Genomic DNA, 14,385 nt, shown 5'->3' with positions numbered 1-14,385 from the left:
CGGAGCCACTACCGGGGTCTGTGCCGGGGCCGTGCCGGCCTTAGACGCACTCGAGGTCTTCACCGGCACCGCCCTCTTATGCGGGGAGCATCCTCGGGCCTTGGGTTGGCCCTTCGATTTTGCCGGCGAAGACGACCGGTGTCGTACATGCCCCCGTTGGGTCGGTGCCGTGGGCTTCGGGTGACCCGCCAGCGCCGGTTCCCGCACCGATGCCAGGGCGCTCCACACGGAGGCAGACGGTGCCGCCAAAGTGGAGGGCTGCAACGCCGTCTCCATGAGCAGCTGCTTGAGGCAAAAGTCTCTTTCTTTCTTAGTTCTGGGCTTAAAGGCCTTGCAGATCTTGCAGCGCTCTTTCTGGTGAGCTTCCCCCAGGCAGCGGAGACACGAGTCGTGGGGGTCGCTCAATGGCATAGGCTTGCGGCACGTGGCACAAGCCTTGAAGCCTTGGGCATGCGGCATGCCCCGCCGCCCAGGGCCGGTGCCGGGGTTGACCAAGCAACCACAACAGGAACTTTAAGTACCTAATGAGCTGTTAACTACTAAGCTCAACACTACTACTAAATAACTGATAACGGTTTGCTAAATAACACTAATGACTATGCTAAGGGACACTCTCAGACGAGAGACCGAGTTGTTCCAACGCCGCCACGGACGGTAAGAAGGAACTGGAGGGGTTGGGTCGGCAGGGATATATATACCCTGGAGCGGGGCGCCGCTCTGGCGGGAAGGAGGGGGCCCTGCCGGCCCGACGGGAGCCGCTAAGGGAAAAAGTTTCCGACGTCTGTGCACGCGGCGCACGTACACCTAATGTGTAATGGACGTGAACAATCACTCGAAGAAGAAATTAAAATGATTACGGTATGGAACAGCTTCCATAAGGAGAGATTAAAAAGACAGACTGTTCCTCTTAGAAAAAAGACTTAAGAGGGGATATGATAGAGGTCTCTAAAATTATTAACAGTATGAAGGAAGTGAATAGGGAAGTGTTATTTACCCCTTGACATAACACAAGAACTGGAGGTTACCTGATAAAAATAATAGTCAGCAGGTTTAAAGCAAACATAAGGAAGCACTTTTTCGCACAATGCACAGTCTACCTGCAGAACTCATCAACAAGGGATGTTGTAAAGGCCACACACACAAAAAAAAAAAACTGGGTTCAAGAAAGAATTTGATAATTTCATGGAGGATAGGTCCATCAATGGTTATTAGCCAAGATGGTTACGGATGCAATCCCACGCTCTGGGTGTGTCTAAACCTCTGACTGCTAGAAGCTAGGACTGGATGGCAGGGGAAGGATCACTCGAAATTGCAATGTTCTGTTCATTCCCTCTGAAGCATCTGGCACTGGCTGCTGTGAGATACAGGATACTGGGCTAGAGGACCATTGGTCTGACCCAGTATGGCTGTTCTTATGATTGCCAACAGAATCTAAATTACAACATGAATACAACAAGTTTGAATGAAATATGAATTTCTGCTTCAGCTGATGTTGTCCAAAAGTTGAAAGATGGGATACAATCACCACCACTGACTCTAGGAACCATTACCTATTTGATACAATCAGTTATATGAGCCCTTTCCTTTCTATGGACAGGGAACATAAACCGAGGTAAAGGAAGAAAGGCAAAGCACAAAAATGATTTGCCAAGTCCTAACAAAAGACTGATAAACTGATCCGTAATCTCTCTGGAAAAAGATAGCGGTCTTTGCATTTCTCCTTGACAGAAAAAGTCAGTCTCTAGGTCACAAAGCTATATCTGATATCCTCCCATCTTGTGCGATGTCTTCTATGTATAATGGTTTTGAACCTGTGGACAGCTGAATGACCTCCTAACACAGTGATAAATTTCTGGAACCTCAGGTTTTGCTCAGGTATAACATGGTTAAACATCAGAAACAGGATGGGTTGTCAGCTATCCTGAACACTCAGTCAATCAGGTTGTTTGCACCACATATGCCTTTCCTATATGCAACCTCATTCAATGGAGCCACATATACACTATGAAGATGAGCCCCAGTTTTGGAGACTGGCATCCATCCTGATCATTCCTCTGAAATTTGTATTATGGATGCCAAAAGAACTATCCACACACTAGTCTTAATATGGCCTCCTTCGTCTGAATCCTTTAGACTCACCTATGTAATGTTGAGCTTTTCAAGAGAAATGTGTAGTCTTCCCACTTGCAATGCAAATATTAGAAAGGAAGTTTCTGAGTTCTTGTACTATAAACTGGTTTTAAATCTGAGGGCTAATTTCCTCTTCTTACATAGACACTCACTCTCTCTGAATCTGCTCCCTCCATTGCCACCTATAGAGACGTCTCTACCAATCCAGTCTCTTTTCTGTAGGACTTCATAGGTTTGTATAAGCAAACCCTGTACTGCAGGTTTTGAGATACATTTTTGGCCAAGCTTGTGAGGCCTTACATTCAATATCATGGAATCTCTCTGTCTGTCACACAGTAGCTTTTGAACACTGTGTCCAATCAATTCCAAAAATTTCAGGGAATATTCTAGACATCAGTAGTCGGAAGTCTATTGATTTGGAGGAGAATAACAATATTGAAAAAGGGAAAACAAGACACACTCAGCCACAGTCTCCTGTTGATGGCAACCCATTAATACCATCCCTCAGAAAAATATCCCCTTCACCCTCCCAGTAGAATTTAACATGTTCACACCCTGATCTCTGAATGATCAAAAGAGAAATAATTGCTCTCCCTGCTTGGAGCTTTGGGGTGGATGCGCAGCCCCCCTGGGCAGACAGAGGGAGAGGATAGAGAAGGAGGCTACTTTCATTCCTTCCTCATACTTTGCCTCCTCAAAGCCTGCTCCATTTGGGCAAGGGAAGGCATCAGCCACCCACGCTGCCATTCAATAAGGGAGGAAGAAAAAGTTAGGTATCCTTTGGAGGGATGCGGGAAGACAGACACAGAGCCCCTAGTATGGTGGGGCAAATGGCAGACAGGGAAGACAATCCCTAGTATGGTGGGGAGAATGGGCAACCCTGGTGGGTGGAGGGATCGGCAAGGAAGGGGGAAAAAAGCCCCTGTTATGGTGAGGAGAATGGGTCACCTGCTGTAGTGGGAGGAGGGAATCAGGGGGCACACAGGAAATCTGCAAGGGGAGACTGGGGAGTTACAGAGAGTCCCTGAAATAGAGGGGATGGGAGAGTGTCACATAAGGAGCTTGTGGGGTGGAATGCATGAATACAAGGAGCCCCTGGTGTGTGCACTGAGCTTGACCTACAGAAGTTATAAAGTGTGCCCCATAGTGCCCCCTTTAGTCTATCTTATTTGATAAAAGGAAGAGTACGTTTTTCTGTTTCGACTACCTGAGCCATCATCTTCCCTAAGGTTACTCAGTGTTTGCCAACCTTAAATTTTACTGAGGCCAGCAGTAGTTTGCCATGCCATCTCAGCCACAGGAGTTTTACTATGGAATTTGTGAGAAATGTTCTGGAGATGAATAAGTCATCCGCTGAGGCAGCCAAAATAAAACAAGCAAAAGCCACACTTTTATTTACTGTAGAATTAAAAGCCTTATGTAATAGTTGTGTCATTTTTCTAGGTTGTCTTGAGCTCTTGAACCAAACTAGAACAGTTCAAAAAAAGAAAAAGCAAGACTATGATGCTGACATATTTCCATGTCAGCATACAGATGTTATTAAATAGACACTAGTATGGCCATATGGTCTCATAGAGAAGGAAAAATTACACGGGAGAACTGAACCCTCCCCCATAAAATATTAATACAATTTAAAACTAAGGGAGTAAAAATGCAGAGATGATAAAAGTCTCACTGCTGTCAGAAGATTGACTGTATGCTAACTGAACACATTCTAGCACTGATATTAGAAAACAGTTGTTATTCCCTCAAAGACAGAAATTCCAGCAGGCAGGTCATAGAGGTAGATTCTTTTAATTGTAATTGGATAACCCTGCAACTACACCTCTATCCCAATAGAACGCAACCCGATAGAACACTAATTCGGATATAATGCGGTAAAGCAGTGCTCCGGGGGGGATCGGGGCTGCGCACTCCGGTGGATCAAAGCAAGTTCAATATAACACGGTAAGATTTTTTGGCTCCCGAGGACAGCGTTATTTCGAGGTAGAGGTGTACCTATAATCTCCACAGTGAACTACCTTAATTTAATAGTGACAGGCACTTTAAAGAACAGAACTTTTAGCTGCTAAGCCTCTTTAGATTACACAAAAAATTACCATGTATATTATGCTAAACAGAAGTCAGTGGCCTCTTCAATTCCTGACCACCATGAGCTTCTATTGTCATGTGACACTGAGTCTGAACAGCTTATTTTTGTGTTAGGGTACTAGAGTATAAAAAGCCAGAGGCATACATCTTATATTTGTAAGCACTGACCATGATGTCAGCATTCAAATATATTAGATCAAGCAAGTGCATCTGTTTTACAATGATGCAGCAGGCATTGCATTACAAAATTTTATTCCCCTAACAAGTACTTTAACCCTAATGCACGGTTATTTTCAGTCTCAAAAAACATCAAATGGCCAAATTCTGCCTTCAGATACAGACATGCAATTCCTATTATTATTAGGAGTCCTACTGACATCACTAGGAGATGCATACACTTACAATGAAAGAAAGCATTAAAGCAAAATGGAAAAGTAGTCTTAAGACAACTTTCTGTACGAAGGAGACCACAGAGTGTAACAAGACTCCAGTGCATTTTCAGACATAAAACAAGAGTAGGTTACCATTACACTGACATAGAACACATTAGTGACCTTTTCATAATGGCAATTAGAGTCTCTTTTGGAACCTTAAATATTTTTTTAATTTAATTGATATAGTTTTTAAAACAATACTTTTGTTTTTTAACCCTGGCAAATAAAGTAAGACAGACAAAATTATCCTGAAAAAATATATATTATATCCTTGCCACAGATCATAGAATAGAATATCAGGGTTGGAAGGGACCTCAGGAGGTCATCTAGTCCAATCCCCTGCTCAAAGCAGGACCTAATCCCCAACTTTGTCAAGCCTGATCTTAGAATCATAGAACATCAGGGTTGGAAGGGACCTCAAGAGGTCATCTAGTCCAACCCCCTGCTCAAAGCAGGACCAATTCCCAACTAAATCATCCCAGCCAGGGCTTTGTGAAGCCGGGCCTTAAAAACCTAAAAAGATCTGACATTTACAAGTTGTTTTTAATATATTTACAAAACATTAATTTTAGTAGAAGCGTATATTGGAATAAACCTTCAAATTTTCATACCTAAAGTGAAAAGTTTCTACTTTAAGCCTTTGGTTGTATTGTTCACAAAGCAAGACATAGCTTATCCATTGCATAACAAAGTATAAGAAAATATTTTCTTTTGTTTATGTCCACTTACTGCAATCTCTCTACAGGCCGACATCGATATCCCTGTACCTTCAATTTGCTTCAGTGCATACTCCTTTTCATCTTTTCTGTGCACAAAAACAAAAAAAGAGGAATATTTTATAGATTGCATTTATATTCACTTAAACTGATAAAATGCAAGTATATTACACTGATTTCTGTCTTCTTAAACTAGATCAAGACACTGAAACACTACAGCAGAATGAGGATCAAAAGGAATCAAACCATCTTTAACCACTGTCACAATCATCAAAACTAAAACACTGAAAATTGTAATAAGAAAAAGCTGTCAATCTGTAAATATCTACATCTCTTGAAACCATAAAACATTTGCAAGGATCCCTATAAAGAAACTCCATGGGAACTTTTTCCAGACCTTAACAGAATATCAAACATAAAAATATATACACACACAAGGTATCTGCAACATTCTCTCAGGAAGATCTAGCAAACATGCAAATGGCTCAAATCCAAATAAAATTGTAATAGGCTTTACAGTTAGAACTAGGCTTTTATGTTTTGAGGATTTAATATATCACTGAAAGAATATCAAACTCACAATGCGGGTTTTTAAGATACAATTTTCCTTATTATACTGCAACAGATCTAGCAAAGTCTTTGCAGGGTCCTCATCACTGACAGTTTCAAACTTCATGTGCCTTGTTCGGTTCAGTGCACCCTGAAGGGCAAAGTCCTAGAATCTGAGATGTTCCCACTAAATAGGCTATCATGCATTTGAACAACCACAATAGAGTATACTTAATCAAAGGGTTGGCTAGTAAGAAGTAGGGAAAATCCAGAAGGTCAATGTTAAAGATAAAGCAGTCTCACCAAGTCCCACTCATGCTTCAACTTAACCTCCTTATTGTCTGTAGTTAAGGTTACAATTAGCTTCCATAATAATGCTTGTTTTTGCAATCCTATACCTTTGCATACAAAATTTGTTTGGCTTGAAAGTTGTCAGATTTATTCTTAAGAAAAAGGAGAATTTGAAAAGTTACACTGATTGGAAATTGAGTTTTGTCTAATTTTGTCTCACCCTAACTCAAAAGTGGATTATTACTCCTCCTTTAAACTAACCCTCTTGTTACGTCTACAAACTTGTGTGCTAGTTAGGTTTCAAAATACATTGTAACAAAGCCAAAGTTCTTGATTTTTGTGGTGGGCAATTCAGGGGCAATCCTGCTCTATTTATTTCAACAAGAGAGTTTGGTTTTCGTTGGTCGTTTTTTTGTTTTGTTTTTTTGCCATTGCCTTCAGCAGAAGTAAGGTTAAGCATCTTAATATGCATTGGCACTCTATTAGCAGCTTAGAAATAACAAAGGTCCTTCTGTAAATGAAAGCTAACACTTTCCTTTAGTTTAAGCAGTAAAGGCTCAGTCCAATAGTTTTTGCAACTATTGGATTGGGGTTCTAACTGAGTTTACTATGGAAACATAGCAGCCTCTTCATATGGAGACCTGTAATTATGGTTCCATATCTAAGAGAGATAAAAGAAAACCAGTCTTATAACTACAAAAAACCTTCATGCTTTCTGAAGTTTATAGCTGACTCACCAAGAACTAGAATATATTTTGAAATCTACGTACTTTGAAATTACTTCAGATTTTTTTTTTTTTGGCAAAGTGTAAGTTTATGTCCCTTAAATCAAATGAAAGATTACAAAGTTTGAAAACACAAGTAAATTTTGACTTGGGACTTGTGTAAGAGGCAGTTTTCAAGGGCAAGAATTAAAAATGTTTAAAAAATTGCCATTATTGAAAACAAGACCTGATTTTCTGTCAGTAAAACTGATAGCAAAAAGAGAGATAAGAACACAAGAACATAAGAACGGCCATACTGGATCAGACCAAAGGTCCATCTAGCCCAGTATCCGGTCATAGAAATATAGAATCATAGAATATCAGGGTTGGAAGGGACCTCAGGAGGTCATCTACTCCAACCCCCTGCTCAAAGCAGGACCAATTCCCAACTAAATCATCCCAGCCAGGGCTTTGTCAAGCCTGACCTTAAGAACCTCCAAGGAAGGAGATTCCACCACCTCCCTAGGTAACCCATTCAAGTGCTTCACCACCCTCCTAGTGAAAAAGCTTTTCCTAATATCCAACCTAAACCTCCCCCACTGCAACTTGAGACCATTACTCCTTGTTCTGTCATCAGGTACCACTGAGAACAGTATAGATCCATCCTATTTGGAAACCCCTTTCAGGTAGTGGAAAGCAACTATCAACTCCCCCCCTCATTCTTCTCTTCTGCAAACTAAACAATCCCAGTTCCCTCAGCCTCTCCTCTTAAGTCATATGCTCCAGCCCCCTAATCATTTTTGTTGCCCTCCACTGGACTCTTTACAATTTTTCCACATCCTTCTTGTAGTGTGGGGCCCAAAACTGGACACACTACTCCAGATGAGGCCTCACCAATGTCGAATAGAGGGAAACAATCACGTCCCTCGATCTGCTGGCAATGCCCCTACTTATACAGCCCACAATGCTGTTAGCCTACTTGGCAACAAGAGCACACTGTTGACTCATATCCAGCTTCTCGTCCACTGTAACCCTAGGTCCTTTTCTGCAGAACTGCTTCTTAGCTATTCGGTCCCTAGTCTGTAACAGTGCATGGGATTCTTCCGTCCTAAGTGCAGGACTCTGCACTTGTCCTTGTTGAACCTCATCAGGTTTCTTTTGGCCCAATCCTCTAATTTGTCTAGGCCCCTCTGTATCCTATCCCTACCCTCCAGGGTATCTACCACTCCTCCCAGTTTAGTATAATCTGCAAACTTGCTGAGAGTGCAGTCCACGCCATCCTTCAAGATACTGAACAAAACGGCTCCAGGACCGACCCCTGGGGCACTCCACTTGAAACCGGCTGCCAACTAGATATGGAGCTGTTGATCACTACCCGTTGAGCCCGACGATCTAGCCAGCTTTCTATCCACCTTATAGTCCATTCATCCAGCCCATAATTCTTTAACTTGCTGGCAAGAATACTGTGGGAGACCATATCAAAAGCTTTGCTAAAGTTAAGGAATAACACATCCACTGCTTTCCTCTCATCCACAGAGTCAGTTATCTGCTCATAGAAGGCAATCAGGATGGTCAGGCATGACTTGCCCTTGGTGAATCCATGCTGACTGTTCCTGAACACTTTCCTCTCCTCGAAGTGCTTCAGAATTGATTCCTTGAAGACCTGCTCCATGATTTTTCCAGGGACTGAGGTGAGACTGACTGGCCTGTAGTTCCCTGGATCCTCCTCCTTCCCTTTTTTTAAAGATGGGCACTACATTAGCCTTTTTCCAGTCATCCGGGACCTCCCCCGATCGCCATGAGTTTTCAAAGATAATGGCCAATGGCTCTGCAATCACATCTGCCAACTCCTTTAGCACCCCTGGATGCAGCGCATCCGGCCCCATGGATTTGTGTTCGTCCAGTTTTTCTAAATAGTCCCAAACCACTTCTTTCTCCACAGAGGGCTGGTCACCTTCTCCCCATACTATGCTGCCCAGTGCAGAAGTCTGGGAGCTGACCTTGTTTGTGAAGACAGAGGCAAAAAAATCTTTGAGTACATTAGCTTTTTTCCCCACATCCTCTGTTACTAGGTTGCCTCCCTCATTCAGTAAGGGGCCCACACTTTCCTTGACTTTCTTCTTGTTGCTGACATACCTGAAGAAACCCTTCTTGTTACTCTCAACATCTCTTGCTAGCTGCAACTCCAAGTGTGATTTGGCCTTCCTGATTTCACTCCAGCATGCCTGAGCAATATTTTTATACTCCTCCCTGGTCATTTGTCCAATCTTCCACTTCTTGTAAGCTTCTTTTTTGCGTTTAAGGTCAGCAAGGATTTCACTGTTAAGCCAAGCGGGTCGCCTGCCATATTTACTGTTCTTTCTACACATTGGAATGGTTTTTTCCTGCAACCTCAATAAGGATTCTTTAAAATACAGCCAGCTCTCCTGGACTCCTTTCCCCTTCATGTTATTCTCCCAGGTAGGGTGACCAGATGTCCCGATTTTATAGGGACAGTCCCAATTTTTGGGTCTTTTTCTTATATAGGCTGCTATTACCTCCCACCCCCATCCCAATTTTTCACATTTGCTGTCTGGTTACCCTACTCCCAGGGGATCCTGCCCATCAGTTCCCTGAGGGTCTTCCGACAGTGGCCAGTGCCAGGTGTCCCAGAGGGAATGAACAGAACAGGTAATCATCAAGTGAGCCATCCCCTGTCGCCCATTCCCAGCTTCTGGTAAACAGAGGGTAGGGACACCATCCCTGCCCATCCTGGCTAATAGCCATTAATGGACCCATCCTCTGTGAACTTACCTAGTTCTTTTTTTAACCCGATTATAGTCTTTGATTTCACAACATCCTCTGGCAAGGAGCTCCACAGGTTGACTGTGCATTGTGTGAAAAAACTTCCTTATTTACTTTCTCCACACCAGTCATGATTTTATAGACCTCTATCATATCCCCCTCCCCTCAGTCGTCTCTTTTGCAAGCTGAAAAGTCCCCGTTTTATTAATCTCTCCTCATATGGCAGCCGTTCCATAGCCCTAATAGTAGCTGGCAACAAAAACTGAGACTATTTCAGAACTGGACAGGACTACTTTTAAGAAGAGTGAAAAGAAATTTTAGAATCTACTGAAGTAACTGACTCCATCTGTGTGTCCCCCGCTTACCCAAAAAAATCAAACAAAAAGAAACAGTCCTTTAACCTAGGGGGAATGTACACAGGTCCATTTTTCAGATGAGGTAGCAGAGGAACTGAATTTAGAAGTTACATTGATAGAGCCAAGAAGGGATTCCTTACTTTAGAGGTGGTAGACTTGTACCTTATTGCATACAAATTGCTTTGGATATCAGTACTTAGTTAAGCCAAATGTAAAACAAGGTTAATAATAAACTCTTATCAAGGTAACTCAAAAAGATGGGTAACTACAGACGAATTCTATGTGAAGTGCAAAGCATTAACCGCTTTTACAGATAGGGAACTGAGGCCCAGAGACATGAAGCTTGAGAGGCACTGTCTGTAGAATCAAAAACCAGAGCCTTAGCCTTGATCAGTGATCAGACACTTACAGTTGCCATGATTTTTAAGCAATTTTTACCAGCATTTAAGAGTGAAGGCTGTACTATTTAGCTACCTTGTTAGGTGTACAGTGCAAGAGACAAAGGTCCGTCCACAGGAGTCATTATTAGCTTGGCCTGAAATGCTCACTTTTCTGTTTTAATAATCTGGTGGCCCACCCATTCTATTGAAAATTTGTAGGGCTGTCAAGCAATTAAAAAAATTAACCTCAATTAATCACACGATTAAAAAATTTATTTGTGATTAATTGCGCTGTTAAACAATAATAGAATACTATTTATATAAATATTTTTGGATGTTTTCCACATTTTCAAATACATTAATTTCAATTACAACACAGAATTCAAAGTGTACAGTGATCACTTTATATTTATTTTCATTATAAATATTTGCACTGTAAAAATAATTTTTCAATTCACTTAATACAAGTACTGTAGTGCAATCTCTTTATTATGAAAGTTGAACTTCCAAATGTAGAATTATGTTAAAAAAACTGCTTTCAAAAATAAAACATTGTAAAACTTTAGAGCCTACAAGTCCACTCAGTCCTACTTCTTGTTCTGCCAATCACTCAGACAAACAAGTTTGTTTACATTTGCAGGAGATAATGCTGTCCGCTTCTTGTTTACGCCACCTGAAAGTGAGAACAGGTATTTGCATTGCACTGTTGTATCCGGCGTCACAAGATATTTACATGCCAGATGTGATAAAGATTCATATGTCCCTTCATGCTTCAACCACCATTCCAGTGGACATGCATCCATGCAGATGACAGGTTCTGCTCAATAACAATCCAAAGCCATACAGACCAATGCATGTTCATTTTCATTATCTGAGTCAGATCTCGCCAGCAGAAGGCTGATTTTCTTTTCTGGTGGTTCGTGTTCTGTAGTTTCCACATCAGAGTGTTGCTCTTTTAAGACTTCTGAAAGCATGATCCACACCCCATCCTGATCAGATTTTGGAAGACACTTCAGATTCCTAAATTTTGGGTGGAGTGCTGTAGCTATCTTTAGAAATCTCACATTGGTACCTTCTTTGCGTTTTGTTAAATCTGCCTTGAAAGCGTTCTTAAAACAAACAAACATGCTGGGTCATCATCTGAGACTGCTATAACATGAAATATATGGCAGAACGCGGGTAACACACAAAGCATGAGACATACAATTCTCCCCCAAGGAGTTCAGTCACAAATTTAATTAACACATTTTTTTAACAAGCATCATCAGCATCCCCTTTGGAATGGTGGCCAAAGCATGAAAGGGCATACAAATGTTTAGCATATCTGGCATGTAAATACCTTGCAGTGCTGGCTACAAAAGGGCCATGCAAATATCTGGTCTAACCTAAATCTCTCTCAGTGGTTAAGGAGAACAATTTATCACCCCCCTCTTTATAACAACCTTTTATGTGCTTGAAGACAGTTACCATGCCCCCTTCCACTTCATCTACATACATGGAAAAAAGTTCTTAAAATTTAAATTCCAAAACCCAAAAACTTGTTTACAAAACCCAGTAACTAAGAAGAAAGGAAATAGCTAATTAAGGACATAAATAAACGTTATTCTGCCCATATAACAGACATTCCTATCAAGTATTAAGAAAGGTATACTGTGACATTGCACTCAATATGTTTATAAGTGTAAATATGATGTAACTGGAATATGCTTTATGCAAAAGCTCTCTTGTAAGGTATCATTACAAAGCATATAAACTACTGAGTGTGTTCATCCTATTTTTATGAGTGTATCATTCTTGTATCTGAAATTAGGAATACAAAATATAATTTTGAGGTCCTATTGTAGTTATGCAAAGTGTGGGCCATTAATGGTGGCTTAGAATCTTGACGGCTCCTATCAACAAGGACAACTGGTTGTAAATGGCTGTTTACATGCAAGTCTTTCTGTATACATGGGTGCCAGCCAGTGAGTAATGAAGTCTCACAGGACATGTGAACATGTCACATGATGCTGGAATTCATCTTAAACCTGGTGCTTTTCCATTTAGAAGGAAGGGTAGGAACCCAGAGAGAGACAAAGGATTTCTGCCTTGTGCCAAGAATATAAAAGGGGGTAGAAAAGAACAAAGGGGCCTGCAGTCATGAAAAATCCCCTAGTTACCACCTGAGCCGGAACTAACAAGAACCGTACCAGGGGAAAGGATTGGCCCCAGACTAGGAAGGAGGCTAGTCTGTGAAAGAAGCTTATTGGAACATCTCTGAGGATGAGATTTTACCTGTATTCAGTTTCTTAAATGTATTAGGCATAGACTTGCATGTTTTGTTTTGTTTTGCTTGGTGACTTACTTTGTTCTGTCCGTTATTACTTGGAACCACTTAAATCCTCCTTTTTATTCTTAATAAAAATCACTTTTGATTATTATTGAACCCAGAGTAAGTGATTAATACCTGGGAGAGCAAACAGCTCTGCATCTCTCTCTATCAGTGCTATAGAGGGCGGACAATTTATGAGTTTACCCTGTATAAGGTTTATACAGAGTAGAACGGATTTATTTGGTGTTTGGATCCCATTGGGAGCTGGGTGTCTGAGTGCTGCAGACAGGAGTAGCTGCTGAGTGGTTTTCGGTTAAAGCCTGCAGCTTTGGGGACGTGGTTCAGACCCTAGGTCTGTGTTGCAGCAGGCTTGCGTGTCTGGCTCAACAAGACAGGGTTCTGGAGTCCCAAGCTGACAGGAAAAACTGGCTCAGAGGTAGTTTCAGCACGTCAGGTGACAGTCCCAAGGGGGTCTCTGTGACCGAACCCATCACATATATATCACCACAAAATACTATTTTCAGTAATTTCAAAATATAAACAACTTTTCTTAACAAAAATTACGTATGTACACATTAATGCTAAATTCTTCACCCTGAAATGCAAATCCATATTCATAGTTTTATCATAGACTAGTTTTACACTTCTCCTATTTTAGACACATTATCAAGAAACAGCTGTTTTGAGTACTTCACCAAAAAACTACTGCCAACAGATAAATATATTTTAGCTCCTATTATTTCCCACGTATCAGTATTCTTTCAGACAAAAGCCATTTAAAAACCCCAACATTCCATGAGTCAGTTTAGACTGTTGCACTGTGATGAAATACATAGTTCTGTATACTAGATAAGAAATCTTATATTGTCCATGCAAACGGTCTTATGTCCTTAGCTAGCTATTTCCATCCTTTTAAATGTTGAAGTTCGATAAAAGAAAACAATATGTAAACACACTGCCTGATCTTTAGTGACCTAAACTTTTAAGCAACTTTTTAAAAAAATGTATTTGAATGTGTGATGCTACAGTATACACACAAGAAAGTTCTAGTGAACTATGTAACAAGCTTAAGAGTCAAGTATATTGGTATCCCTGTAGGAATAGCACAGAATAAATATCCACAATAGTGTTGTGAGATCTAGATCAGAGGAAGAATATGAGTGCAGTTTTCATTTAAAAAGAGGCACAAGAATTGTCTTTATTATACACTCCACAAATTATGCAAGAGGCCCTTATTCTGTAGTTCTGCAGTTTTGGGGCAATGCAAAAGATGGCAACTTATTCTTACACAGACCTTTGACTATTAACAACAAATCAGATAAGAGTTATTTTCACTAACAGACAAGTTTCTCCGTTAGCTGGTTACAACACAAGTAATTCCATCCAATGATCTTCCAAAAACAAAGCATTATTTTAAAGTGTCTGCTGTTGCAGCTATTAGATATTTACATTTATGAAGTTTTAAAATTCTCATATTCAAGACTATGGGTATTATTAAGGGACTATTCTGCTATTATTCTGGTTCCAGAAGTGTTATCAACCTTGTTATTTTATGAAAAATAAAAGCATTACAACAAGCTGAATTACATGAGACTTGTATCCTGGCTTGAAACTTTCCTGGCTCCAGACTTTGCAAACT

General features: G+C 40.9%; 1 protein-coding gene across 8 annotated transcripts in view; it reads right to left on the bottom strand.

Annotated features, from left to right (window-relative positions):
• CDK19 (cyclin dependent kinase 19) overlaps positions 1–14,385 on the bottom strand; it is a 217,017-nt gene that overhangs the window by 151,707 nt on the left and 50,925 nt on the right. For all 8 annotated transcript variants that reach the window (XM_054022183.1, XM_054022181.1, XM_054022179.1 and 5 more), the window contains one exon: positions 5,385–5,460. In XM_054022183.1, coding sequence (XP_053878158.1) covers positions 5,385–5,408 — 24 coding nt within the window. In that variant the 5' untranslated portion in view covers positions 5,409–5,460. The remainder of the gene's footprint in view (positions 1–5,384; positions 5,461–14,385) is intronic.

This window comes from Malaclemys terrapin, chromosome 3, assembly GCF_027887155.1.
Source record: "Malaclemys terrapin pileata isolate rMalTer1 chromosome 3, rMalTer1.hap1, whole genome shotgun sequence".
Classification (NCBI taxonomy): Eukaryota; Metazoa; Chordata; order Testudines; family Emydidae; genus Malaclemys; species Malaclemys terrapin.
The sequence above is the reverse complement of the archived record's forward strand: the minus strand, read 5'-3'. Positions and strand labels throughout refer to the sequence as shown.